The following is a 24,586-nucleotide window of genomic DNA, read 5'->3' on the forward strand; positions in this document are numbered from 1 at the left end:
GCAATCATATATTGTACTAATGATCAAGAAAGACTATAGCCAATATGAGGGAAGAACTTGAATGCTGAGCTACTGAACTCCAGTCTTCCTAAGTTCTTCCTTCATATATTGTCTTTCTTGATCATAGTATAATCTATGCTTACATGCATAATGGCCTCCTCAGCCAGCTGGTAAAAATATGTGCATATATCGGCATCGGCAATCGGCCACATGAGTTGGAAATATCAGCATATTGGATATCGGCAAAAATCCAATGTCGTGCATCCCTAGTTAAAAGTCTTTACATTCCTAAAAATAGACTTGATGAAAATTAGAAAATTAATTTGTTTTACACACAAACTCATCAAGGGTTTTTCAATTTACTAATTGAAATTCAAGTGAATGGGCACAAAACTTGCATGATTTTTATGACACAGGTGTGAGCAAGGCAGCCATGTCTCACCCTGCAGAAAATTCTCATCCTCACACTGTTGAGATTTGATGTTTCGCCATGACAGAGGAAGTTGCTATAACTTTATTGTAAATGCTCCAGTCTGCACCAAACTTTACATGTTTGATAAGACTCCCGGCCTGAACACGTGTACATGACAATATTCCATCAGTGATGCAAACTGGCTGAATAGCGCCCCCTACGAAATTTCAGTAAAGCAGCCCCAACAGTGGGCAAAACAGTGGACAAAGGAAGTGATGTTTATCTCCTTCTTGCACTGTCTGAAAACAGCCCGGGTCTAAAGACATCTAAGTGCCCGTCACAGAAGCCCTTCGATTGCACCACGGCCCGACATGCGCAAGGGCGCGAAGGCCCATTCAACGCTGCTTGCAGCTTTAATTTAGTAGCTAAAATTTCGAAATAAGTACTTTTTACTTCCACAAAGTGTGATCTTAAATGTCTGTTTGCCATAATGTGTTAATGAACATACTGTATTTGCATCTTTAACACTAGTCTTTTCACATCCCTTTATATGCAGGTGTCCCTATTTTGCTAGCTGATTGATTTGTTGCAGTCAGTTAATTAACTTTCATAGTACTTCTTCAGTCTTTATATAGCTCATTATATACATATAGTGACTAAAGAAATTGTTTGACATTTTAAGAAATACGCTGATTCACTTTCTTGCCAAAAGTTGGACAAGAACATGCCAGCTGATTCCCTTTGTCGATTTACTGTTTTCCCTTTTATACTAAACTAAGCTAACTGGCTGCTGCCTATGGCTTCATATATGATATTTGTCTGTACAGTGAAGAAGTTTTAAAAGCCCTGTGCAACGTCACAGGCGTTTTCAGTTACCCTGATGAGTCATTTGAACTATGCTCGGCATTATGTGAGGTCACCAAACTCCATGTGCTAATAAGAATCATGAAAGGTGCAATTTGTCCCGCTTGCCAAATTAACAGGAAAGTCAGGGAGAGGTCAATAAAGTGCAGCCTGTACATTTCCACAGTCCTGAGAAGACCTCTTATCAGCCAGAATGAAGTCACTCAAGTTGGTTTACTGCAGTATGGGTGTGCAGGGCCTTAATATTAAAACAAAACAGTTACACCACGTTAATGTCCTGACAAGGGTAAAACAGCATCCATATCAAAATACTTGCATATTATACCAAAATAGTTTATGTTTTGTGGTAGTACTTGCAATGTATTATACTATTTATTTATTCATTCATATATCAGTCTAAAAAGTCCATAAATACAGTATAAAGGACAACAAAATTTACTTTGGTATAGCATCTACTTAATCTGTAATAAGACTGTCTTCTGAGGGCTGGTTTCACACACAAGACCTCTGTATGTACGTATGCGTGTTTAACTCATGTCCTTCTGACTCGTTTGGAACCTCCAAGTGTTCCCTGTGCCTCTGGCTTCTCTCTGTGAGGGTTTGCAGATACAGAGGGCTTGGATTTCAGAGCTTGTTTTGTGTTTAGAGACTTTAGTGGTCTGGTGGGAGGTCCAGGGTCCAGATCGTGAGCATGGGCTGCAGGGCTACATCCTGTTCCAGAGGTCTTGCTGCTTCGGGAGGTTACTTCTTGGCTTGGATCACAAGGTTTAACTGGTTGTTCAGCAGAGTCTATTATCAGTGGAACGGTCACATTACAGGTATGCAGTGAGGCCAGGTCCGGTTTGGAATGACATGTCTGCGACTAAAAAAACAGAAGACTCTGAGACTCTTGTGCAATATGACTGATTACACTCATGTATTCTGGGTGTACTGTTCTGAGAAATAAATCTTAATTATTGTTACGACTCAGTGAAGCACAGAATGTGATCGTGCATAATAGATGTGTTCTGAACAGGGAGTTCTCCTGTGACCTTGAATAATGATACTTAAAAACGACTCATGTTGACAAAGACTACTCTGTTCAGAGGATAGTCTGTAATTCACTGTATGCACTGTAAATTCTCTTAATTCATCATATATGTATGTATGTATGTGTATATATATATATATATATATACAATGCACCCCAGTACATCACCACCACCCACTATGATCTCAATAATAAACATAAAGTAGAATTATCACCTTTCTGACAATTTCAACAAAAACTGAAAATGTGTAAGCTTCGTAAAGCTTTGCACAGGTTTACCTAATGAAGTGGCTGGTGAATGTATATTAGGTATTAGTCTGTGATGGATTTGTACACCAAATACCCTTATCTACTCAATCAGTTATGCCCTACATTTCCCAGAATGCCTTTTAGTAAAACTCATGAGAACTTCCATCCATCCACCAATGTTTTCATATTTGCTTATTCTATCAAGGGGTGCTGAAGCCTGCAGAAATTCAGAGCACATCAGCAGTAACTGGTTTTTGTTTTTTGGGGTTTTTTTTCAGGGATTTGTCTTTTAAATTTAGATTTTCACCTTCTGAGACGAGTCATCTCCGTCATTCCTCATGGTTCTTCCTGCAGCTGGCTTGCTTTCCTCATTGGTATCTGGAAAGACAACAGCTGTTGGTTGCCTGTGGTAAGTGGACCTTGATTTCAGATTTTTTTAAGATTTAAAATGTTGTTTCTAAGGTCAAGAATGAGTTTTCATGCTCAGTGTAAAAGATGATATAATCTCTACTGGAGGAGTAGCGGCCCAGCTGGATGTTCAGCCAGATGTTTCGTCGTTGAGCCCATCCCCCTGGAGCCTCCACCTCATACAGACGCTCTCCATGTTCCTCGTGTATCTGCAGGAACTGACTGCACACTGAACACACAGGAGACACAATCACATAACCTGTTGATGGGTTGCTAGATAGAAAGATCACTTTACAAAAAACAAGAGTTTGAGCATAACACACACACCTGTGTTGCATTCATATCACATGCCTCCTTCCTAAAATTTAAATAATGTTCAAATACTACTTGGGATCTCTGTGGGGTTTGTGGGGAAGTGTGGGAATTAGTTTCATTAGTAGTTTCATTTGAGGAAAAACCCCAAAATTAAATTAAGAGAAGGGCAAAACTACTTCAGTTTTAGTGTGTCTTGACAGTTAAATGATTGATCTGTTATGAAACGTAGATACACCATCACCAAGCACGTGTGCGTATGAACATTTCTTAGTAATTACTTTTCTTAGTTATTCCCATGTGGCATGAGCGCAGCCAATGCAACACTGCAACAACCACTGACTGGAAATATGCAATCTTCTGCCAAATATTACAAATCATCTGACAAACATGTCCCTTAGATAAGAATGAAGGAAGGGAAATCTAGAATGTAGACAAAAAGTTTTTTTGGGAGGGAGGTAAAGGAGGAACTTAGCTGACCTGCCACCATGCTGGGTGATAGAGGAGCGCTGACTCCCAGCACCTCCTCTCTGGAGAAAGAGGAGCAGAAATCATCCAGCATCTGAAGGCCGAAGCCTCTCCGTCTCCAGCTCTTCCTCACCAGCACTGTGTCTAGAACAGGCAGCATGTAGCATCGACCGCTCCAGCTGTCACACAGACTGCCTGAAACATTGAGTGGAAGAGTTACTGTTTGAAAAAATGTAGCAAACCACAGTAAGTATTTGGTCTACTGTGGTACACAGTCTGACCGATACTGGATTTTTAAGGCCAAAACCAGCCAATTATTGAGCCAACATTTGAGCCTTAAAAAAATAAGTACTGCTCAATTTTTTTTTACATGAAAACATAACATTTAAAGTTATAACCTGTATGATTTTCATAAAATCACAGTCAGTTTTTGATACTATTAATGTCCAGCATTTTTCTGCAATAACCATTTAATGTATTTATATACAGAAAATACCTCCATATAGTAGTTTTCATTGTTAGTGGTGGAGTCTGCCATCACTGCACTGGATTCAAGTTGCGTGTAACCTAGTGTAGTTTTATGTGTCTACTGTTTACTCTCTTTACATTGTATCACAGCTGTAATGGAAACCCAGCATCCTACTGCAACTGCTTTACATTTAAAGCGTTCAATTGGCGAAACATGAAGTGGCTTTTATTGTGAAGAAGCTACAGCAAACACAATGTATTTGTTCCCATGGTTAGCACCAATTGCAATCGTTCATCAAAATGCATCTACCAAACAAAACAACTGTCATTTTGAGCATTTTTTGACAGCACATAAACAGATCAACTCCTCAGCAAGCTAACCAACTGTACAATGTCCTGCTTCTGTGTGGAAAGATACTTGCATCTTATGCGCAGCATGAAATCAGGATGTAGTTGCAATTATTTTTTACCTGCTACCAACAAGACTTTAGGATGACACAGAACAGCTACTGTACTGGCCACATGTTCTATTTACCCGGAGAGTGATTGCTATTGTATATGGTGTTGCATTTTCCTTATAGTGCCACCCATTAACCCATGCATATGGAATATCTTGTAATGTAACAGGTGTCAATACTCTTTTTCTCACCACTTGGGACTGGGACCACTTTAGAATGTGGTTGTTGGATGTGAGTCTAATATTCAATCTCCTTTTGAATCTGGTTTGGTCTCCTGAGAAAAACATTTGGCTCTTCAGCAGCATAATGTTCGACTTTCTGTCACTGTCTATCTATTGTTCGGTGCTGGGCAGGTAGTGTGCAATGGGGGTTATCTGAGCTTTTTGCTGGAAACAGTTGTCTGCTGTTGGACATAAGGTCGTTGATGTCATAAAAGAGCTGCAGAGATAGGTGATAAATATAAATGCTGTATACGGATGTAAATCATCTGAAGACAGGTTTATGGACATTGTTTTACTGTGTGGTTGTGACTTTTTGTTGGTTGAGATAAATTTACTTTACTGTGAAGTGGAAGTAACATGTGGTAAATAGATTTTGTCCTTCTGGAGGAACAAATACTTATGTTAAAACTGTACTAGGCAAGATTTACATGTAAAAAAAGAAATCTCTCATTCTCCTCCTCCATCGTACCTTTGTGTTTGACTGTGTAGAAGCCGACTGCCTGGCCGTCTCTCCACAACAGTTTGCAGCTCTCTGTGCGGGGATGTGGGGAGAACAACACTTCCTCCTGTGAAGACCGCTCTACTACCTGACTGAGCAGGAACACAATCACCCTCTCCATAATTGTCTGCACCTGGGGAAAATACTCCGAATTAGGAAGCTCACCAACGTGGATGAAAACAAATAGTAAACAAACAAGTGAACACACACACAGCTCTGGTAAAAATTATGTAATGATGAAGCTGTTATCATTAAATTTCACCCCACTCCACTTTAATGTAATGATTATATCTGAATACAAGTTCATTAAGTAATGTCAACAACAACATGTAATATCTACAGAAATGTAAGCTAAACTGGTAGAAAACTGGCCAAGTTTACTTTGAATTTCTCTGAATGATGGTTTTTCAAAAAGGACCCTGAGAGGACTTCATATTTTATCTGATTACATTTTAGTAAAAAAAGAGCAATTTGTATTAATGCTTGGTACAATCATATCTTGTTTAATACAGTGTAGACCACAAATACAGGCTTGTAGTTCAATGTATAAAAGATAATCACATTCAAATCATGATCACAATATTGGTCAGAAAAACTGCAGTTAGATAGATGTCATATTGTAAAATCTCTTTTTCTCAAGATCATAAGTTAATTATGTTGTTATCTCAGGAAAACAAATATTTATTTTCTTGAGACAACAGAACAAATATCTAATTTTCACAAGAAAACAAAGCGCATATATTAGAAGTAACATTTAATTCAGCTAATCTGAACCTCTCAAACAGTATTCTGAAATTAACAATATCAAGTAGGGTCACTCAAATACTTTACATCCCTTTGTAAAGTTGCAGCTTCAGTCTTCTCCTTAAATAAAGAAGAAGAAAATAAAAAATACCTTGTTATCGTGGGATAACACTATTCGACTATTTGACTTGTTATCATGAAAGAACAAGTTTGTTATCCAAAGATAACAAGACATTTCACTTGTAATTTTAAGATGATGGGATAGAAAAAAATCACTGCAACCATGGCAACTCTTGGCTTCTGTACAATGGGCCTTAAAACTTGTATGCAAAGCCATCCAACACTGTCACTCCAAAGACATACACTTTCTTGCACTGTCAGTCCAACTGTCATGTCAAAGTATTTGACTTGTTGACATCAGTATTCATCCATAAACTCACTTCCACCTCATGTCTGAACTCTGACTCATCTTTATACAAATCAGGATCAATACATGTGTTTTCTACATAGCTCCATGCAACATGACCCATGAAGAAGAAACTTTAGGATACATTGCTAAAATCTTGAGATGTGCACAGTGATTCACAAATTGACAGCATCAGCATGACATACAGTATTTGAGTCTAGGCTTAAAAGCTACCCTCTTTGTCACACATTTGCTTGTAGGGCTCGTCCGGGATTTGAACCCGGGACCTCTCACACCCGAAGCGAGAATCATACCCCTAGACCAACGAGCCCAGCGAAAGAATAATTATTTGCTTGCCACTCCAGGAAATTCTACAATTTAGTGATGAAGATACTGTACATGTTCCATAATTGGGCATCAGTCTTATGTGAGCAGAATCCAATCCAAAGATCACAGAGAAAAAAACTTCCCCTTTCATGAGGGCACAGACTCAATGTAGCTTGTCAAAGGAAATGGACAAACTTGGGTGAAATGTACCTGGAATTGAGTCTTAAGTAACATTTTTCCTTGTCCCTATTTTCTGACATTTATAGGCTAAATGATTAACTGAGAAAGATAACTGACAGATTTATCAGCAATGAAAGAAATCAGTAGTTGGAGACCTTTCTTTCTGTATCTCCTCTGTAAGTTTTCAACACCTGGAACTAAGTAAATTCTAATTCTTTCCACACTGAGGAACCTTAATTTGTTTATCACTGTGTTGTAGTGATGCTGATGTAAAAACAGATGTACAGTAGGAAAGCCAAGTTACCGACACCAAGCCACTTCTAGATTTGCTGGATGTTCGTAAGACGTCGTCCACACACCACCACTTCCCATGCAGGTATAAAGCCACCACTGGAAGGTAGAGGAGAAGGAGTCAGAAGGAGTCTGTACATTTAGTGTGTCTTTGCGTGTGTGTGTGGTTCCAGACCTTGTGTTGGATGATCAGGGGGGTGAAGTGCCAGCACTGTACATCCAGGTTGGTCATCTTCAAACACCTGCAACTGGCTTATGTTATTTGCTGTTATTGCCACCTGAGTGGGATGACAGGAAAACCACTTCATGAACCTCTGCACTCTCTGATGTGAACACCAAGGCAGCAACAAACACTGTACTTTTTCTAATAAATACTTCCTCACAAAATGATAATATTTTACAGGAGACATCTGAAGTGCCAAAATATTAACCTCCCCCCTAAAAACAATGTCAAAAGTATTTGAATATTGTGGATAAATTTGCTCCTATATGAATCAAGAAAGTAAAAACCATAGTCATAAACATAAAAATTAGGGACATCAAATTTATTATAGTACCTTCAAGGTCTGTGACTGAAACCACTCATTCTCACAATGTCTGGACTCCAAAGAAGAGACGTACTGTTCAGATGCCGATCTCACGTCATTGTTATCCACAGCTGGGAGGTCTACAGGGTACATGGCCCTCTCAAAGGGAGTACAGCTGTTTGAGGCATAGTTACACATTTACAATGGTTTAAAAACATCAACAAACAGCAAAAGTGTCTCTTAACTTCATGGATGTAATGATATCAGTAGTGACTGGGGTGCACTAATCAACAGTCACCTCTGACTGTATTTTGTCCAGCTTCTCTTTGTCCAGTCTTTCCACCAGACTACGTTCAAATTTCTGGCAGTTTAACTTTGCCTTACTTCTGTAAACCCGGAAACTAAGAAGCAGATGACTTATCATCTTTGGCAAGCTGTCAGCTCCTTCTGGTAAATTCGGCACATTAATTACCGTAATTAGCTGAACCTTTTTAAATTAAACATTAACTTTCAGGTCACACAGTTAACGAAGTCCATTCTCGGTGTACGTCAGTGTTTGGTTGCACGTGGAGGAGAGTGTTTCAATTCAAAGTAATTTTAAAGCCGCTTGAGTACATTAGCAAGATATTTTAGTTTCACGTTACTTTTGGTGGTTCAGAAAAGGTTTGAAGTGCTAATATATTAAGATGTTACGCTGTATACAAGACTGACAGTATGTGCTACTCCAACTTATGCACATTGAACTGCTAACACAAACAAGTCAACACGTACGCATTAAACCTCAACAGCTTCCATTGATACTTAGGCTACTTTAAGACTTAATACGTTCAGTAACAACGTGAATAGTAGAGTCTCACACAAGTTGACAGAACTGAAATTACAGCTGGGAGGTCTACAGGGTACATGGCCCTCTCAAAGGGAGTACAGCTGTTTGAGGCATAGTTACACATTTACAATGGTTTAAAAACATCAACAAACAGCAAAAGTGTCTCTTAACTTCATGGATGTAATGATATCAGTAGTGACTGGGGTGCACTAATCTACAGTCACCTCTGACTGTATTTTGTCCAGCTTCTCTTTGTCCAGTCTTTCCACCAGACTACGTTCAAATTTCTGGCAGTTTAACTTTGCCTTACTTCTGTAAACCCGGAAACTAAGAAGCAGGTGACTTATCATCTTTGGCAAGCTGTCAGCTCCTTCTGGTAAATTCGGCACATTAATTACCGTAATTAGCTGAACCTTTTTAAATTAAACATTAACTTTCAGGTCACACAGTTAACGAAGTCCATTCTCGGTGTACGTCAGTGTTTGGTTGCATGTGGAGGAGAGTGTTTCAATTCAAAGTAATTTTAAAGCCGCTTGAGTACATTAGCAAGATATTTTAGTTTCACGTTACTTTTGGTGGTTCAGAAAAGGTTTGAAGTGCTAATATATTAAGATGTTACGCTGTATACAAGACTGACAGTATGTGCTACTCCAACTTATGCACATTGAACTGCTAACACAAACAAGTCAACACGTACGCATTAAACCTCAACAGCTTCAATTGATACTTACTTTAAGACTTAATACGTTCAGTAACAACGTGAATAGTAGAGTCTCACACAAGTTGACAGAGCTGGCTTTCGGCTACACCTGTAACTTCCCTAAATGCCACTTTAAACCACCTTGGCTTCTTTTTTCTTTGACCTGCATCGCCACCATCTGACAGGAGAGACACATTACGTCTGTCCCGCTGCAATCTCCGTCAATTCTGCAAGCACGAGCCACAACAAGACCGGAAAACCAGAAGATGGACATCAAAATAACAGACATCCGAACCTTATGGTATGATAAAGTTACTGTCACATCAATTCCTACACGGACTTTTAAACTCACCTTAACTGCATTTTGTAGGACAATGCAATATAATGACTGGCATCAATAAATTAGAATGTTTGTGGTGGATCACATAAATATCATCTTACAAGGGGCTGTGGTCCTAAATTGTTCCCGATGTGAGTTGTGCATCATAATAAATGTTTGGTTACTCCCTATATAAACACACGAGTGAACACACGAAAGCATAGCCAAAAGGGCCAAATGACACTAAGACACCTGGTTGGCTCAGTGAACTGGTGTAATAGTTTTCATGTCTCAGTCTGAACTGAATTGTAGACAAGCCGCATAGGTGCCACATAGTCTGCGTGAAAAGCCTGAAGTCTTTTTGACAATTGAATATGGCAGTACTCTAAAATGCAGGAAAAAATGTGCACCAGTTTCTCGCACCATAACAAGCAAATTCAAACTTTAGAAATATTCTTCATGTAATGGAACTGTTGGTGTGATTAATTATGTGGCAAGCTGAGGTCAGCATATACAGTATAACAACACAGAGGTTTACAAACTACTTATCGAGTTTCAAAATCAGGGAATATACAGTAAATAAGCTTATATTTTCTGCTATTTGCTCACTTGTGTTCTATAGTCATTATGAAAAAATCATACTATGCTGGTTCTACCCCCTTTCATCATGGCACAGGCGTGTGGTCTCCAGCCTTTTTTGCATAATAAGCACCAAAAAGAAAGACAATCATTTTATGTACTTCTTTACTTATGTTTAATGTCTGTACTAAACAACAGCAATGACAGATAAAACTGAAAGTTGACCAACACAGCTTTTATCCTGAGTATAAATGTAACTTTTATCATTTAAATTTGGTGAGGTTATTGTTACATTTTACAATAAAACAGTTTTTCATGAACTTGGTTGTATATGCTGTATTGTATTCTGAAAAGAATTGAAAGGAAGTCGTGTGTTGCCTAATGTTTTACAATTTATCTTTGCAAAACATAAGACAATAGTAAATTATGTTGCTTAGTTTGAAACCGAGCCGACAGCTGCAGTCTCTTAGGCATTGCTTCCTGCAATGTCACAACATAAAATCGGGAATCAGCGCCAGAGTAAGTGCTTTTTAAAATAAAGAGTTTTATTTCAGTGTATCGTATTAGGAGGTCACGTGCTGCGGCAGCAGGTCGAAGGTTTAGTGTGTTTGGTGTAGAGACTGAGGACACTGTGCTTACTATTTCTGCGTATATCTTATGGAGTTGTTAACATTTTAACAATCCTGCAAAATAACTAATAGTACGCAACCTAATAGCATTTTGGATATACCTACTAGCTAGTACCTGTACTTGTTGTAGTACCAACCTTTTCTAGCATTACAGACTATGAACTAGAAAATATTACTAATTGAACTGAGCTATAAACTAGCCGAAAGGTTGACGTTAACTATGGTAATGTTAGTGCGTTTAATAGTTGCCCTATTTGAAGAGTTTTGGGATAATGTTAACATTAAGCAACCTTGTTTTATATTGTGTGATAGCTAGCCAACTTCTTTCGACACACTTTGTGTGGCTGGCAGTGGTAGAATTCGCGGCATGCTTTTACATTTATGTATGTGTGTGGTACTTTGCTTGATTTGTGTAGCTTCTATAGCCTATATGAGGAACATTTTGCTCTGGCAAAGTATGAACTTAATGCCAATGTAAGTTGTGCTATCTACTGAACTGTTTATGATGACATCTTCTCTTATTCTTGGTTGCTGTTAGGGGTCAAATAATTGTTAGTTACACTGATGCTTTCCTTCTATTCATTACTTAGCTGACAGGAATGAATGTCTGTTTAGCTTGGATGGGTAAAAAAAAAACAACAACAACATCGCATTGGCCGGGAATCGAACCGGTGCTTCCCGCGTGGAAAGCGAGAATTCTACCACCAACCACCTAACGCCAGATGTGTCTAAAAATGGTGAATCCTCAGTCTTGACTTTCAGGCTACAAACCTGTTCACACGTATAATTTCAAGCAAGCAAACAGTGCTCACATGTGTTTGCAATTAGTCCACGTCTAATTTCAACAGTTCAAACAGTGAAAGTGAGGAGCTAATAAACAATGCACTACTGAGCACAACAATGAATAACTTCGAGAGGACACTGTCCTTAAACACACAGGCATTCCCATTTCTGCAATTAATGGCATGAAGACTATAGATACACCAATATGGAATCTCAGGGTTGATGTTTGTTGTGAGTGATACCACTACGATAACCAATAACATTATTACTACGGCCAAAAAATGTGAAGATGATAAGAAATATATATATTTTAAAGTGACACATTTATTTTATAACACCAGTGTTAGGAGTCTTCACAATCCCCACCACAAAGAATGTGTGTATACCACCTGCAACTGGTCAACAGTATCATGGTTGTCTTTGGACAGACTACTTGACTTGTTTTCAGTAGGCAAAATTTTGCCCTCAACTTCTTGTTTTGGGCAAAATTGGAGTACTAGCTCAGGTACGCGTTCAGGTTGCAGTCTCCCCTGGAGGCGTGGGTTCGAATCCCACTTCTGACAATGGTGTTTTAAATTGACGCTGGACCCTCTAATTGTAACTACGCATGTACTTATATGCCAGTAATTTGTTATTAGTTGGTGAATTATTATGTGTCCTGTTCTACAGAATATAAGCTCAGCAGAGCACGTGCTAGTGTGTCATTCCCAACTCAGTGATCACTCTATATTTAAAAAGTGTCTGCTGTTGCATAAGAAAGTAAAATCTATTTTTACATTGGCCGGGAATTGCCTGGCCAATGCAGCTCCCATGAAGAAGGCCATCGACGACTTGCTCAACAAACACTGTGGGCAGAAGAACATGCTCAAGCATGTGGACCAGGACTATGCTACCCTTGTTAACAGCTCCTGTAGAGACCCAAACAGCATGCTCCACCCAACAACCAAATTACACATTGCACAATATGTAAAGCACCTGGCCAAGTTGATGAACACCAGCTCCTCTTTAAACACAAGCCCAGAAAAACTCCAAGACAGGCAGCAACTCTGGCACTCTCTGACAGTGGGGAGTGAAACTACTAGTGTCCCAGTTGTTACTATGCCTGTGGCAATAGTAAACCCACCTCCACCTGCTCAGACCCTGGCCACACCTCTAACCTAAAACTCCATCGAGAAGATCGTTAAAAACATCATGAAGAGGCAGCAGCAGCAACAGCCACAACAACAACCAAGATAAAAGAGGCCACAGACAAAAACGTGTCTTTCCTGGGCCAGCCAAAGTCCAGATATGAGAACGATGGTTCCTCCATCCACTTCTTCTTCCAACAAGGTCCTGTCTGATACTTTTACTGCTCCAATAAGGTTTTTAAAACTTATGGTGCTGAAGGTTTGACAAACCCTAAAATGCCCTTCAAAGACTTTGCAGATTCTTTCAGCGGGAACTGGATGCCACAAAGAAGAATGTGGAGGAGAGAGGACAACAGAAAAGAAAAAGGGCAGAATCGTAGCACACAGGTCGAAAGTGTCAATTCTGTAAAATGGAACTGAAGCAGGGCCCAAACAGTCCTCATATTCATGCAGGCTTCCCTGGAGTGGTGGGGAAATACATTTACTGTCCAGCAAAAGTCTTTTCACTATGCAAAGATCAGGGCATGGGCAGGAGATGACCTGGAAAGAGTTCCAAGAGTCTCACTTTTATGAGATGGAAAGACAGAGATGGGAAGTTGAAAAGGGAAAATGAGACAGGGAGAGGGAGAGTGTTTTGTCATGTGTGTAAATATCTTTTGCTCATTTTATCCTTATTTTAAAATGCTCATTTTTCTATTTAGTATTTTATGAGACTGCTATTTTTATGTGTCAAATTGAGAAAGTGTTCTATTTTCAAAACACGAGTTCTGCAATTTTTCTGTATATAGAATTAATCTGGTTACCTTTGCTGGACCCTCTGGTGGCTCACTCATTTCAATTATTTGTGTGCCTCAGAAGTTAGTTTTGCTCTGTCAAAGGACTAGCAGAACCTGCAACTGTTTAATATTCTAATATATTAGTGCTGCAACAGTTATTCGATTAATCGATTAGGTGTAGACTATTAAATTAATCTATTAATAGTTTATATTAAACTATTTTGATGATTGATTAATCATTTGGAGTCTTTCTTATTTAAGAAAAAAAAGACCAAATTTTCTTAGTCCAGCTTCTCCAATGTGAATATTTTCTGGAGAACACCCTCAGTCCAACAGTCCTCAGCAGCTGGAACATAAACACAGTCAGGAGGACTGTCTTGGAGAGAGAGGAGAATGAGGGTGAGAAAATAGAGTCAAAATCAGGGCAGCAGTGTGTCTAAACACATCAAAACAAGGCAATAAGTTCAACAAACCATTTCAAGTAGAGTTGCAATGATTAGAATATTCATCAATTAGTTGCCAACTATTAAATTAATAGCCAATTATTTTGATAATCGATTAATCGTTTTGTCATTTAAAAAAAAAAATCTAAATTCTCTGATTTCAGCTACTCAAATGTGAATATTTTCTGGTTTCTTTAGTTCTATAGTATGTGTGGACAGTTAGTTTGGGACAAAACAAGACATATGAAGACATCATCTTGGGCTTTGGGAAATAGTGATCAACATCAAGAAAATAATCAACACAGAAATCGATGATCAAAATAATTTTTAGTTGCAGCTCTATAATATATTTCATTTTTTATTTGAATTGTGTCTGTGTGTTTATGACCCAACACCACTGGTTCTATGTGTTTGATCAATATTATGACTGTTATAGTTGTCAAGAGTGTCTAATAAACAATATTTAATTCATCAATGTCTACATGTCTCATTGATAAATGAATGATAATTTAAACATGTTACACTGAGTAAGAAAACTCTGTAATATTGTTTAATAGCCACATGTAAGTCAGGTACTTGATATTACTGGGCCACTAGGCCACACTAGGCCAAGTTTTGTCTTACTTTACTATTTTTGTCTTTATGTGCTAGCTTTGACTTCATTTGCATGAGGAATTATATGTTTGTTTTTCTTTTAAATTACTAGATTACTTAAAAAAGCCATAAACATTGCCACTTAGCTTTCTGCCACTACAATCTAATGATAAACTGAAGAAAAAGTGCACAATAAAGTAGCATTCATTTTTATTGATTCAAAATAGCTATTTATCTTTTATAATGTATGACAAGCATTGCCATGACCAGGATTCGAACCCGCGTCCAGTCTGAAATTTTCACGTTAAACCTGCTGCATGAGAAAGCAGTTCAGCACCTTGGACAGTGAGAAAAATGCTGCAATTTCATTGGCTGTCACTGTGTTCCACCTATACGCGACTGGCCCCTGCGCGGGAGCCGAGAATTCTACCACTGAACCACCAATGCTCAATGACGAGGAGAAATATGCAAGGATGAAGACACATATGGTAGTTGGACAGTTTCTAGTCTATATACTTCAAAGCTTAAAGAAGAGGTGCAGCCTGTGACATAATCTGTTGTGTACCACTGAGCCACCAATTCTTGACAAGTCGATAATTTGTTGGTATCTGGCCAATTTAAGTCCTTATACGTCACAGTTTGAGTAAAGGCTGAGCTAGTGTGCACAGACAGGCCAGCAAGTCAGAATCACTGCCTCCCAGTATATCGCCTGCAAGTGCAGTATACCACGTGCATCTGGTCGACAGTGTCATGGTTGTTTTTGGACAGACTACTTGATTTGTTTTCAGTAAGTGTAACTTTGCCCTCAACTTCTTGTTTTGGGCAAAATTGGAGTACTGGCTCAGAAAATGCACTGCTCTGAAATAAGTCAGGATGGCCGAGCGGTCTAAGGCGCTGCGTTCAGGTCGCAGTCTCCCCTGGAGGCATGGGTTCGAATCCCACTTCTGACAATGATGTTTTAAATTGACGCTGGACCCTCTAATTGTAACTACGCATGCACTTATATGCCAGTAATTTGTTATTAGTTGGTGAATTATTATGTGTCCTGTTCTACAGAATATAAGCTCAGCAGAGCACGTGCTAGTGTGTCATTCCCAACTCTGTGATGACTCCATATTTAAAAAGTGTCTGCTGTTGCATAAGAAAGTAAAAGCTATTTTTGCATTGGCCGGGAATCGAACCCGGGCCTCCCGCGCGGGGGCCGAGAATTGTTTAGCTAAACCGCCCTAAACCGTTTCCCATTCATTCTCTATGGTAGTGCTAAACCACTACGGATGTAATATATTTTTGTCCGCTAGTATGCGCCGTTTAGCCATTTTGTGAGATTTCGACGTCACTTCACCTTTCAGCGCCAGTTTGAACGGTGGATGGACGGCTGACATTAACTAGTGCTACGCTGTGTGGAAATTGCTAACCGGTAAGTTATCTTTAGTTGAATGAAAAATTAAACAGTGAACGAACAAGTAGTTGTATTTTGCCTTGGTTCTGTCCAAGGTTTCTCTGTTTACGTTACCGCTATAAAGTTAGTCCTAGTTCTTGAGTTTATTGTGTCGAACAGGTTAATGTCACCGTCACTTTCGGAAGAATTAAATATAACCTTATGCTAACGTAACCTTAAACAGACGGTTAAAGAAGGTTTATTCACACGTTAGCTGGATGTGTCGTTGTTTTAACGGTGTCTGGAAACTGACAACTTAACGTTAAGTCGAAAGCATTACTGTGTGACGTAACGTTAACGTCCATTTAAATATGGCGAAGCATACCAGTAGCTTGTTAACGTTAGATACGCTCCGATACTATTTTACGCACAATGCAAGAATTACACGTTAATAAACTATGAATGAACCTGCCTCATTTAAATCTTGTAAATTCGTCGTGTTTACATTTAACGTTATATAGTCGCTGTTTTAGTGTTTTAAAGTTAAAACCAGAATCAGAGTTTACAGGTTTACTTTACTGTTTTTTTGTAAAACCACAGTATTGTTTATTTGCATACCACACATGTCTCTGAGGGTTTCTCATACTATGCCATGTTGTGCACAGCTTAGTACATATCATGCATGCTTCATGGTGTCACACGTTTATGTTAACATTGTAGGGAATGTGGAATCTGTAAGGGGAAACCCAGACAAATAGAGGGAGAAAATGCAGACAGGCCGAAATAGAAACTTCCTAATCCCTGCTCCCCATTGAGCCCCTATATATCAACACCTCTTATAAAAACGCCTGTCTGTAATGTATAAAAAGACTAAATTGTTTTCTTCATTACAGATAAAAATGCGCAAACTACTTTTCTTCCCTGGGAAAATAAGTGTCACGTTTCGCAAAGGACCACTTGGATACCTGCGCCAGGATCCTACTGATGCAGCCAAACTGTTAAAAGACAACCCGTCTCTACAGGACAAGTCTGCACCTGTGAAAGAAGAGCTGGTGAAAACAAATGCTCTCACAGTGGTCCGTCAGAGAGGAGGGGATGCCTCAGACAAAACGGAGGTGTATGGAGAGTACATCCTGCAGTTTGGGAAGTACAAGGGGAAGTCTTTCCGCTGGCTCCTTGAGAATGACATCGGGTATACCATCTACCTACTCAAGAGTCATGAAAAGGAAGAAGCTGCGGGAGTCTTCATGGCAGAGGGACACAGCAAGGACAGCCTACTGTCATTTGTGAGCTATGCCCTCAGCTTTAAAGAAATCCAGTCTCTCCTCAGCTATGACTCCAAAAAGCCGGTTGCGACAGCAGCAGCAGCATCAGAGGATGACCAGCTGGTTGGTTTTGGCTCTCGTGCCAGCAACACCTGGCGAGAGATTTGGGACAGCAGGGATGATGGCTATGCAGCCTTTATACTGAAGAAAGGCTGTGCTCCAGGGACTAAGATGCACAAGTTGCAGCGATACCTGCAAAAGAAGCAGCATCCTGCCTCTGACCCTCCTCTGACGACACCAACCTCACGTGCTCCTGCTGAAGCCATGGGTGGGTCTTGTTTTCCTTTTTTTTAGTCAAAAAGGTATACATGTTGTCATGGTAGCCAAAGTTTTTTAAGTACACCAATGGGGAAAAAGTTAAATCATTTCAGTGGTGATTTTATTCATACTAGCTTATGTACAGTGAAGACATATTTTAGAACATTATAATTCTTGTCTGTTTGCATCACAGTGATGGATGAAGATGAAGAGCTGGAGAGAGCGATGCTGAGTATCTCACCTTCCAAACAACCTCAGAGCTGTGAGTAAACATTGGTTTTCCTTATTGTCATTCCAAAAAAAAATTTACAGTTCAGCTTGCATGCTATTAAATGTACTTTATACTCAGTCTCTACTTTATTATTATTCTTTTATGTCTTACAGCTGTTGCTGCTGCACCCACATCATCAACTGCCAGGCGACGACAGACTTCAGGACCAGAAAGAGGTTCTTAACCAAAAACGTCCTGCATCAACGGACAACTCTGGGACCATGAATTGTTATCCCAAACTGAAGCATGATTTAAACCGTTCCTTCTCATGTTGACCACGTTCTGGTCGTGTTCTCGTCATGTTTGTGTTTGGTGTTCTACTTATTGTCCTAGTGACTATGAATTGATACCCATCTTGATGAGGGTAAGTATCAGTCTTTATTTTCTTATATGGATGAAATTGGGGTGGGGGTGACAACTTCAAACTGCTTTGGTTACTAACACTTGCATGTGTTTACAGTGTGCCATGTTGCTTCCCCTGCCTAGGCTAAATTGTAATGACTGTATGTGACAACTGACTACTAATCCCTTAAAAAATAAATGCATGTGTATGAATGAAATACAATTTTCATATATTAGACACAGTACAACGCACAGTTCTAAAAATTTGTATAGGTATTGTTTCACTATAAGACTGAGATGAGCAGGTGAAGTAACAAATGGATTCTGTTTTGCCTTTACTAACAACAGTTTTTGTATATTCCCAAAATATAAATAACTGACAAGACTTTTTCTGTTGTAGTACCATCTGCTACACTGTCCACACCAACTGAACTGAAGAGTTCAGAAGTAGATGGTAAATGCATCATATTTCTGTTAATCCACTTAAACCTTTCTGTTGTATTCACTCTGGTTATTTTTGTAAAACATTTAACTGATAACTTTTTTTATCCGCTTCCCTCCTTGCAGCCCCAGCGCTGCCGTCTATTAAAAGACCTGTGCCCCTTCCCCAGCAACTGATGTTTCTCATGCCAGAAACAGCAGGTTCCCTACCCACAGAGACAACTGTCACGGTACCGGGTATGTATCATTTTAACTGTATTTGCATCACGAAAATATCTATTTAGTGTGCATCATACCTGTTGTTGTAAATCCTTTAAAGTCTGTTCAGTTGTTGTAAATCAGATACAGGATTATGTTAACCTCCTTTTAAAGACAATTGCTAACTGAAGACTGGTGTGCAGTTTTAAGACAAAAAATAGCCAGTACTTCAGTGTACAGCTTTCTGAATTTCATGGACTGCAGACTAGATACAGAGTGCCTTATTACATTCTTTCTTTCTATGTATTGTCAGAGACACTTTTATGTTCTCCTGAGAGGTCTGCAGTGCCCCCTCAACCTCCGCTGCCATTGCCAGCTGCGCAGAGAGCTCAAAGTAAGTGTTTTAGTGTTTTTTAGTCGGTTGTGTGTGTGCAAAAACGATAGAATCAGGTCACATACACATTCTCAATAATTTACCATGTGTTTCTTTTCTTGCCTGACTAGGTCAGCCATCAACTGTTCCCACCTGTCCTCCTCTACAACTTCCTGGCTATGATCATGATGTCAGTCAGTGGAACTGTTCACAGCAGCAGAGGATCTGGATGAAGACGGAGCTGGAATCCATGGGTCTCTGGCCAGGCTCCATCCCTGTGAGCAACCCCATGAAGATGGTATCATTGTGGCGTTTCCCTCCCCAGCCAGAATTAATTGACAGCATCTCTGATCTTCCATCCCCAAAGTACTTTCAGCTCCATCCCTTTTTCATATGGAAACCAGAGAATGACAGCTTAATGGGAAGGCTGAGAAACAACGACACTCTGCCATGTATTGACGGTTGTGTTCGGCCCCAAGTTGTCTCTGCAGGCATCGGTAGACCTCGTGTGATTGTAGGCGTCACAGGACAGTACTACCTGTTGTCATCTAGGCTGTGCTGCAAAGTTTGCCGGAAGAGGTGGTATGCTGACAACCCACTTTGGCTGGAAAATCTTCCAAAGAGGTACACAAACTTGTTGCCAGCAATACTGACCTACAAGAAGGCCATCTGTAAATCAGTCATGGATGAGCTCAGGCGCACGGGCAACTCTCCCACCGACATGGCAAACCAGATAATGGAGATGATGCACCTTAAATATGAACGTGCTAACCTGGCCTACCTCCTTAGCTGCCAAAACATCATGGATGGTGAGGCAGGAAAGTATGACCAGAGAACCATCACGCAGTTCCTAAGACAGGAAACCAAGCCAGCTCCTTTTGGAGAGTATGGTGATTCAGATGGCTGGAATGGGATCTCTGTGTCTGCACACTACCTGACTGACTGCCTACTGCATGAGTACCAGCACCAGGAGGTTGCCATCAAAACACTTCTGCAGGGCAACTTTGGACAGGCTTTTCGCTCAGACCACACCCGTAAAGTTGCGAGGAAGGTAACCTTTTCATCTGGGACCATGTCGTCATATGCAATCATGAACGAAAACTGGATGATTCTTTCATGGGTGATGGTGCAGTCTGAGACAGAGAAGTCACTGAAGCCGATGTATGAGGGACTAGCGAACCGCTACAGCTCTGCAGGCATAGAGAAGGCCCAGTACCAGTGGGTTGACAGGTAAGAATGAATCATTATTAAGCTAGTAATTACAACATACATTGCTTTTCATATTTTATATTTTCAGTTTGATGGAAGAAAATCCCTTTTGTATTCATTAATGCATACTTTTTATAAATAAATATAATTTCATTACATAACTGAATATACTGGAGTACACATAGTGATTGATATGACTGCTTTAACATTCATGGGTGTACTCTGCTTTTTATTTTTTGTTTCAGGGATTGCTGTGCAGCATTTAAGGTGGCAGAATCTTGCACAGGAGAGCATCTGAACTGGGACGCTTGGAGAACAACTGATGCCATTGTTGCTGAGGCCACTTCTGGTAACCTGCTGAACACGTGTGCATCAAGATGCCATTACAATACGAACATAACCATTAAGCTGGACTTGTTCCATTGTATGAGGCGGTTCCTCCGTGAGTGTGTTTCAGAGCATCATCCCCTGTACAGCTCTTTTGCCCAGTTCCTGTCTGCAGCCTTTTCTGTGGTGGATCAGGAAGACCTGCAGAAGCTCAAAGACGCCTATACCTTTTGTGGAATTCAACCCGCCAACCCGACAAAGAAACACATTCGCGGGCACTGCAGGACTAAGATTCCACAACCCGAGGAGCTTGTTCAGAGAGTTGAGGGAGTATTCCAACACTTCTACCTGGCCAAAGATCCGAATGATGTCCCTCTCTTTAAGCCGTCCATGCTGAAGGCATGGCGGATTCAGCGTGTGCACATCCTGCGAGGTTGCCTTAGTGATCCCCAGGTGGAAGGTGGGATCTTGTACAGACATGGAGGAACAGTGCAGCTGAACCATGTGCAGGGTGAAGGAGCTAAAGTTCCTGTTTGGATCCCCATTAGAGGCACATCTCAGCAAGAGGGTTACCACTTCCATCAGGCTCAATGGGTCACTGGAACACGCATTTCCTCAGAGCTGTTTCAAGCTCAAGGGATGACGGGTGTGGCACGGTGGAATTACCAGCGGCTGGTGGACTTGAAGCAGCCAGATGTTCGTCTTCCAGCTGTCTTTGATCCAGCTTTGATTGCAGATCTCAATGCAGTCTCTGAACGGGTGTTTGGAGAAGAGAAGTATCCTGCTTTTCGTCTCTCTAGCAGAGACACTGGAGAAAAGTTTGGCCTAGAGTATGTTGAGCCTGATTGCCGCCCAGTTCCTCTAGACTGGGATAAGCACAGGAGCAAGACAGACTCTACAGATGCCCTAAGTCCACCTCCTCAAATCAGCCCGCCCCCTGTGCCATCTGAGCTTCCTCAGTCATCATCCACGGCTCCAACCAAGCTGTTTCAGTTCCCTGTGTGCCCTCCTGCTGATGTTGCTGTGAAACCAGATGTGGATCCAAGTTCAGCTCCTGATCCTCAGACAGAACCAGGTAAACATTTGACTGACAAAGTGGTGGACAAAACCTAAGCATCACTGCCATCATTGCCTGGATTTCAATCATAGTTATTTTTATAAATAGCCTAATCTCAGTGTGTAAATTTCTTTTCGTAGAGATGTGACAATGTGGGGACCTTATAAATTGTATTACTTGATAGACTTTTACATAAACATACCAGACAGCGACAATAAATTCAGCTAAAATTATCTGACCAACATTAGCTTCACTGCTTCAAAGTGGGTTTTCCCACATACAAGTGTGTAAATTGAGTTTTCTTACTTATGCAGGCCAGAATGACTTATTATACTCTGTCTTTTGTTGTTATAGAAACTACATACCCACCACCTCTGCCCCAGCTGTCCTCACCAACTGCTGCTCGCACTGGACCTGTGAAAACTGGTGGGAGAGTCTTTGTGTTAGACCACAAGCGCTGGCCAGCCCCCATGAAGAAGGCCATCGACGACCTGCTCAACAAACACCGTGGGCAGAAGGACATGCTCAAGCATGTGGACCAGGACTATGCTGCTCTCGTTCACAACTCGTGTAATGACCCAAATAGCATGCTCCACCCAACAACAAAATTACACATTTCACAATATTTAAAGCACCTGGCCAAGTTGATGAACACCAGCTCCTCTTTAAACACAAGCCCAGAAAAACTCCAAGACAGGCAGCAACTCTGGCACTCTCTGACAGTAGGGAGTGAAACAACAAGCGTGCCAGTTGTTACCATGCCTGTCGCAACAGTAAACCCACCTCCACCTGCTCAGACCCTGGCCACACCTCTAACCCAAGACTCCATCGAGAAGATTGTTAAAAACATCATGGAGAGGCAGCAGCAGCAACAGCCACAACAACAACCAGGAAAAAAGAAGCCACAGACAAAAACGTGTCTTTCCTGTGGCCAGCCAAAGTCCAGATATGAGAACGATGGTTCCTCCATCCACTTCTTCTTTCAACAAGGTCCTGTCAGATACTTCTACTGCTCCAACAAGGTTTTTAAAACTTATGGTGCTGAAGGTTTGACAAACCCTAAAATGCCCTTCAAAGACTTTGCAGGGACAGAATTCTTTCAGCGGGAACTGGATGCCACAAAGAAGAATGTGGAGGAGAGAGGACAACAGAAAAGAAAAAGGGCAGAATCGCAGCACACAGGTCGAAAGTGTCGATTCTGTAAAATGGAACTGAAGCAGGGCCCAAACAGTCCTCATATTCATACAGGCTTCCCTGGAGTGGTGGGGAAATACATTTACTGCCCAGCAAAAGTCTTTTCAATATACAAAGATCAGGGCATGGGCAAGGAGATGACCTGGAAAGAGTTCCAGGAGTCTCAATTTTATGAGATGGAAAGACAGAGATGGGAAGTTGAAAAGGGAAAATGAGACAGGGAGAGGGAGAGTGTTTTTTCATGTGTGTAAATATCTTTTGCTCATTTTATCCTTATTTAAAAGTACTCATTTTTCTATTTAGTGTTTTATAAGACTGCTATTTTTATGTGTCAAATTGAGGAAGTGTTCTATTTTCAAAATATTTTCTTGCAATTTCAAATCTTTCTGTATATAGAATTAATCTGGTTACCTTTGCTGGACCCTCTGGTGGCTCACTCATTTCAATTATTTGTGTGCCTCAGAAGTTAACTGCAACTGTTTAATATTCTAATATATTAGTGCTGCAACAGTTATTTGATTAATCGATTAGTTGTAGATTATTAAATTCATCTATTAATAGTTTATATTAAACTAGTTTGATGATTGATTAATCATTTGGAGTCTTTCTTTTTTAAGAAAAAAAAGACCAAATTTTCTTAGTCCAGCTTCTCCAATGTGAATATTTTCTGGAGAACACCCTCAGTCCAACAGTCCTCAGCAGCTGGAACAGGAACACAGTCAGGAGGACTGTCTTGGAGAGAGAGGAGAACGAGGGTGAGAAAATAGAGCCAAAATCAGGGCAGCAGTGTGTCTAAATACATTAACACAAGGCAATAAGTTCAACAAACCATTCAAGTAGAGTTGCAATGATTAGCAGATTCATCAATTAGTTGCCAACTATTAAATTAATAGCCAATTATTTTGATAATTGATTCATCGTTTTGTCATTTAAAAAAAAATCTAAATTCTCTGATTTCAGCTACTCAAATGTGAATATTTTCTGGTTTTCCTTACTCCTCTAGGAAAGTAAACGGAATATCTGTGTGGACAGTTAGTTTGGGACAAAACAAGACATTTGAAGACATCATCTTGGGCTTTGGGAAACATTGATCAACATCAAGAATATAATCAACACAGAAATCGATAATGAAAATAATTTTTAGTTGCAGCTCTATAATATATTTTATTTTTTATTTGAATTGTGTGTGTGTGTGTGTGTGTCTGTTTATGACTCAACACCACTGGTTCTATGTGTTTGATCAATATTATGACTGTTATAATTGTCAAGAGTGTCTAATAAACAATATTTAATTCATTAATGTCAATGAATAAATGAATAATAATTTAAACGTGTTACACTGAGTAAGAAAACTCTAATATTACTTAATAGCCACATGTAACTCAGGTATTTGATATAACTGGGCCATGAGGCCACACTAGGCCAAGTTTTGTTTTGCTTTACTATTTTTGTCTTTATGTGCTAGCTTTGGCTTCAGGGCTCATTGCCACTTAGCTTTCTGCCACTACAATCTAATGATAAACTGAAGAAAAAGTGCACAAGAAAGTAGCATTCATGTTTATTGTTTCTAAAT

At 40.0% G+C, this 24,586-nt stretch overlaps 2 protein-coding genes and 2 non-coding genes across 8 annotated transcripts in view; 2 read left to right on the forward strand and 2 right to left on the reverse strand.

Moving 5' to 3' along the window:
• Positions 1-1,475: 1,475 nt before the first annotated feature.
• On the reverse strand, positions 1,476-9,590 carry fam169b (family with sequence similarity 169 member B). 2 transcript variants are annotated; one of them, XM_067588945.1, is made up of 10 exons: positions 9,422-9,590; positions 8,675-8,791; positions 7,895-8,039; positions 7,513-7,579; positions 7,351-7,436; positions 5,360-5,522; positions 3,756-3,938; positions 3,067-3,192; positions 2,863-2,933; positions 1,476-2,138 (listed from the first exon to the last, which is right to left on the reverse strand). In XM_067588945.1, exons 3-10 carry the CDS (start codon positions 8,015-8,017, stop codon positions 1,809-1,811), a joined length of 1,149 nt encoding a protein of 382 aa, XP_067445046.1. In that variant the 5' UTR covers positions 8,018-8,039; positions 8,675-8,791; positions 9,422-9,590; the 3' UTR covers positions 1,476-1,808. The 2 variants fall into 2 exon arrangements, with proteins under 2 accessions (XP_067445046.1, XP_067445045.1); XM_067588944.1 differs by having other exon boundaries at positions 7,513-7,615; positions 9,422-9,588.
• trnap-cgg (transfer RNA proline (anticodon CGG)) lies at positions 6,799-6,870 on the reverse strand. The gene has a single exon. It is a non-coding gene; the product is annotated as a tRNA-Pro (tRNA).
• A 919-nt stretch (positions 9,591-10,509) lies between the features above and the next one.
• The window catches only part of ldhd (lactate dehydrogenase D), a 32,473-nt gene continuing 18,396 nt past the window's right edge, over positions 10,510-24,586 (forward strand). Inside the window, exons 1-10 of one of the 4 annotated variants that reach the window (XM_067588935.1) lie at positions 10,510-10,807; positions 16,912-17,611; positions 17,795-17,863; positions 17,986-18,048; positions 18,615-18,668; positions 18,782-18,892; positions 19,167-19,247; positions 19,358-20,456; positions 20,681-21,837; positions 22,174-24,309. In XM_067588935.1, coding sequence (XP_067445036.1) covers positions 10,715-10,807; positions 16,912-17,611; positions 17,795-17,863; positions 17,986-18,048; positions 18,615-18,668; positions 18,782-18,892; positions 19,167-19,247; positions 19,358-20,456; positions 20,681-21,837; positions 22,174-23,228 — 4,482 coding nt within the window. In that variant the 5' untranslated portion in view covers positions 10,510-10,714 and the 3' untranslated portion in view covers positions 23,229-24,309. Of the gene's footprint in view, positions 10,808-14,746; positions 16,058-16,911; positions 17,612-17,794; positions 17,864-17,985; positions 18,049-18,614; positions 18,669-18,781; positions 18,893-19,166; positions 19,248-19,357; positions 20,457-20,680; positions 21,838-22,173; positions 24,310-24,586 lie in introns of those variants that run through there. The other 3 variants (XM_067588936.1, XM_067588937.1, XM_067588938.1) reach the window with 3 other exon arrangements.
• trnal-cag (transfer RNA leucine (anticodon CAG)) lies at positions 15,508-15,590 on the forward strand. The gene has a single exon. It is a non-coding gene; the product is annotated as a tRNA-Leu (tRNA).

This window comes from Thunnus thynnus, chromosome 5 (genome assembly GCF_963924715.1).
Source record: "Thunnus thynnus chromosome 5, fThuThy2.1, whole genome shotgun sequence".
Taxonomy (NCBI): domain Eukaryota; kingdom Metazoa; phylum Chordata; class Actinopteri; order Scombriformes; family Scombridae; genus Thunnus; species Thunnus thynnus.

What these genes read in the sequence shown, in the direction of transcription:
- fam169b (XM_067588944.1), bottom strand. Translation starts at nt 8,017, where the DNA reads ATGTACCCTGTAGACCTCCCAGCTGTGGATAACAATGACGTGAGATCG. An exon ending in CTAGAAGTGGCTTGGTGTCG is followed by an intron (nt 5,523 to 7,350) that starts GTAACTTGGCTT and finishes TATTTTCCCCAG; the next exon opens with GTGCAGACAATTATGGAGAG. An exon ending in ATCACCCAGCATGGTGGCAG is followed by an intron (nt 3,193 to 3,755) that starts GTCAGCTAAGTT and finishes CTGTGTGTTCAG; the next exon opens with TGTGCAGTCAGTTCCTGCAG.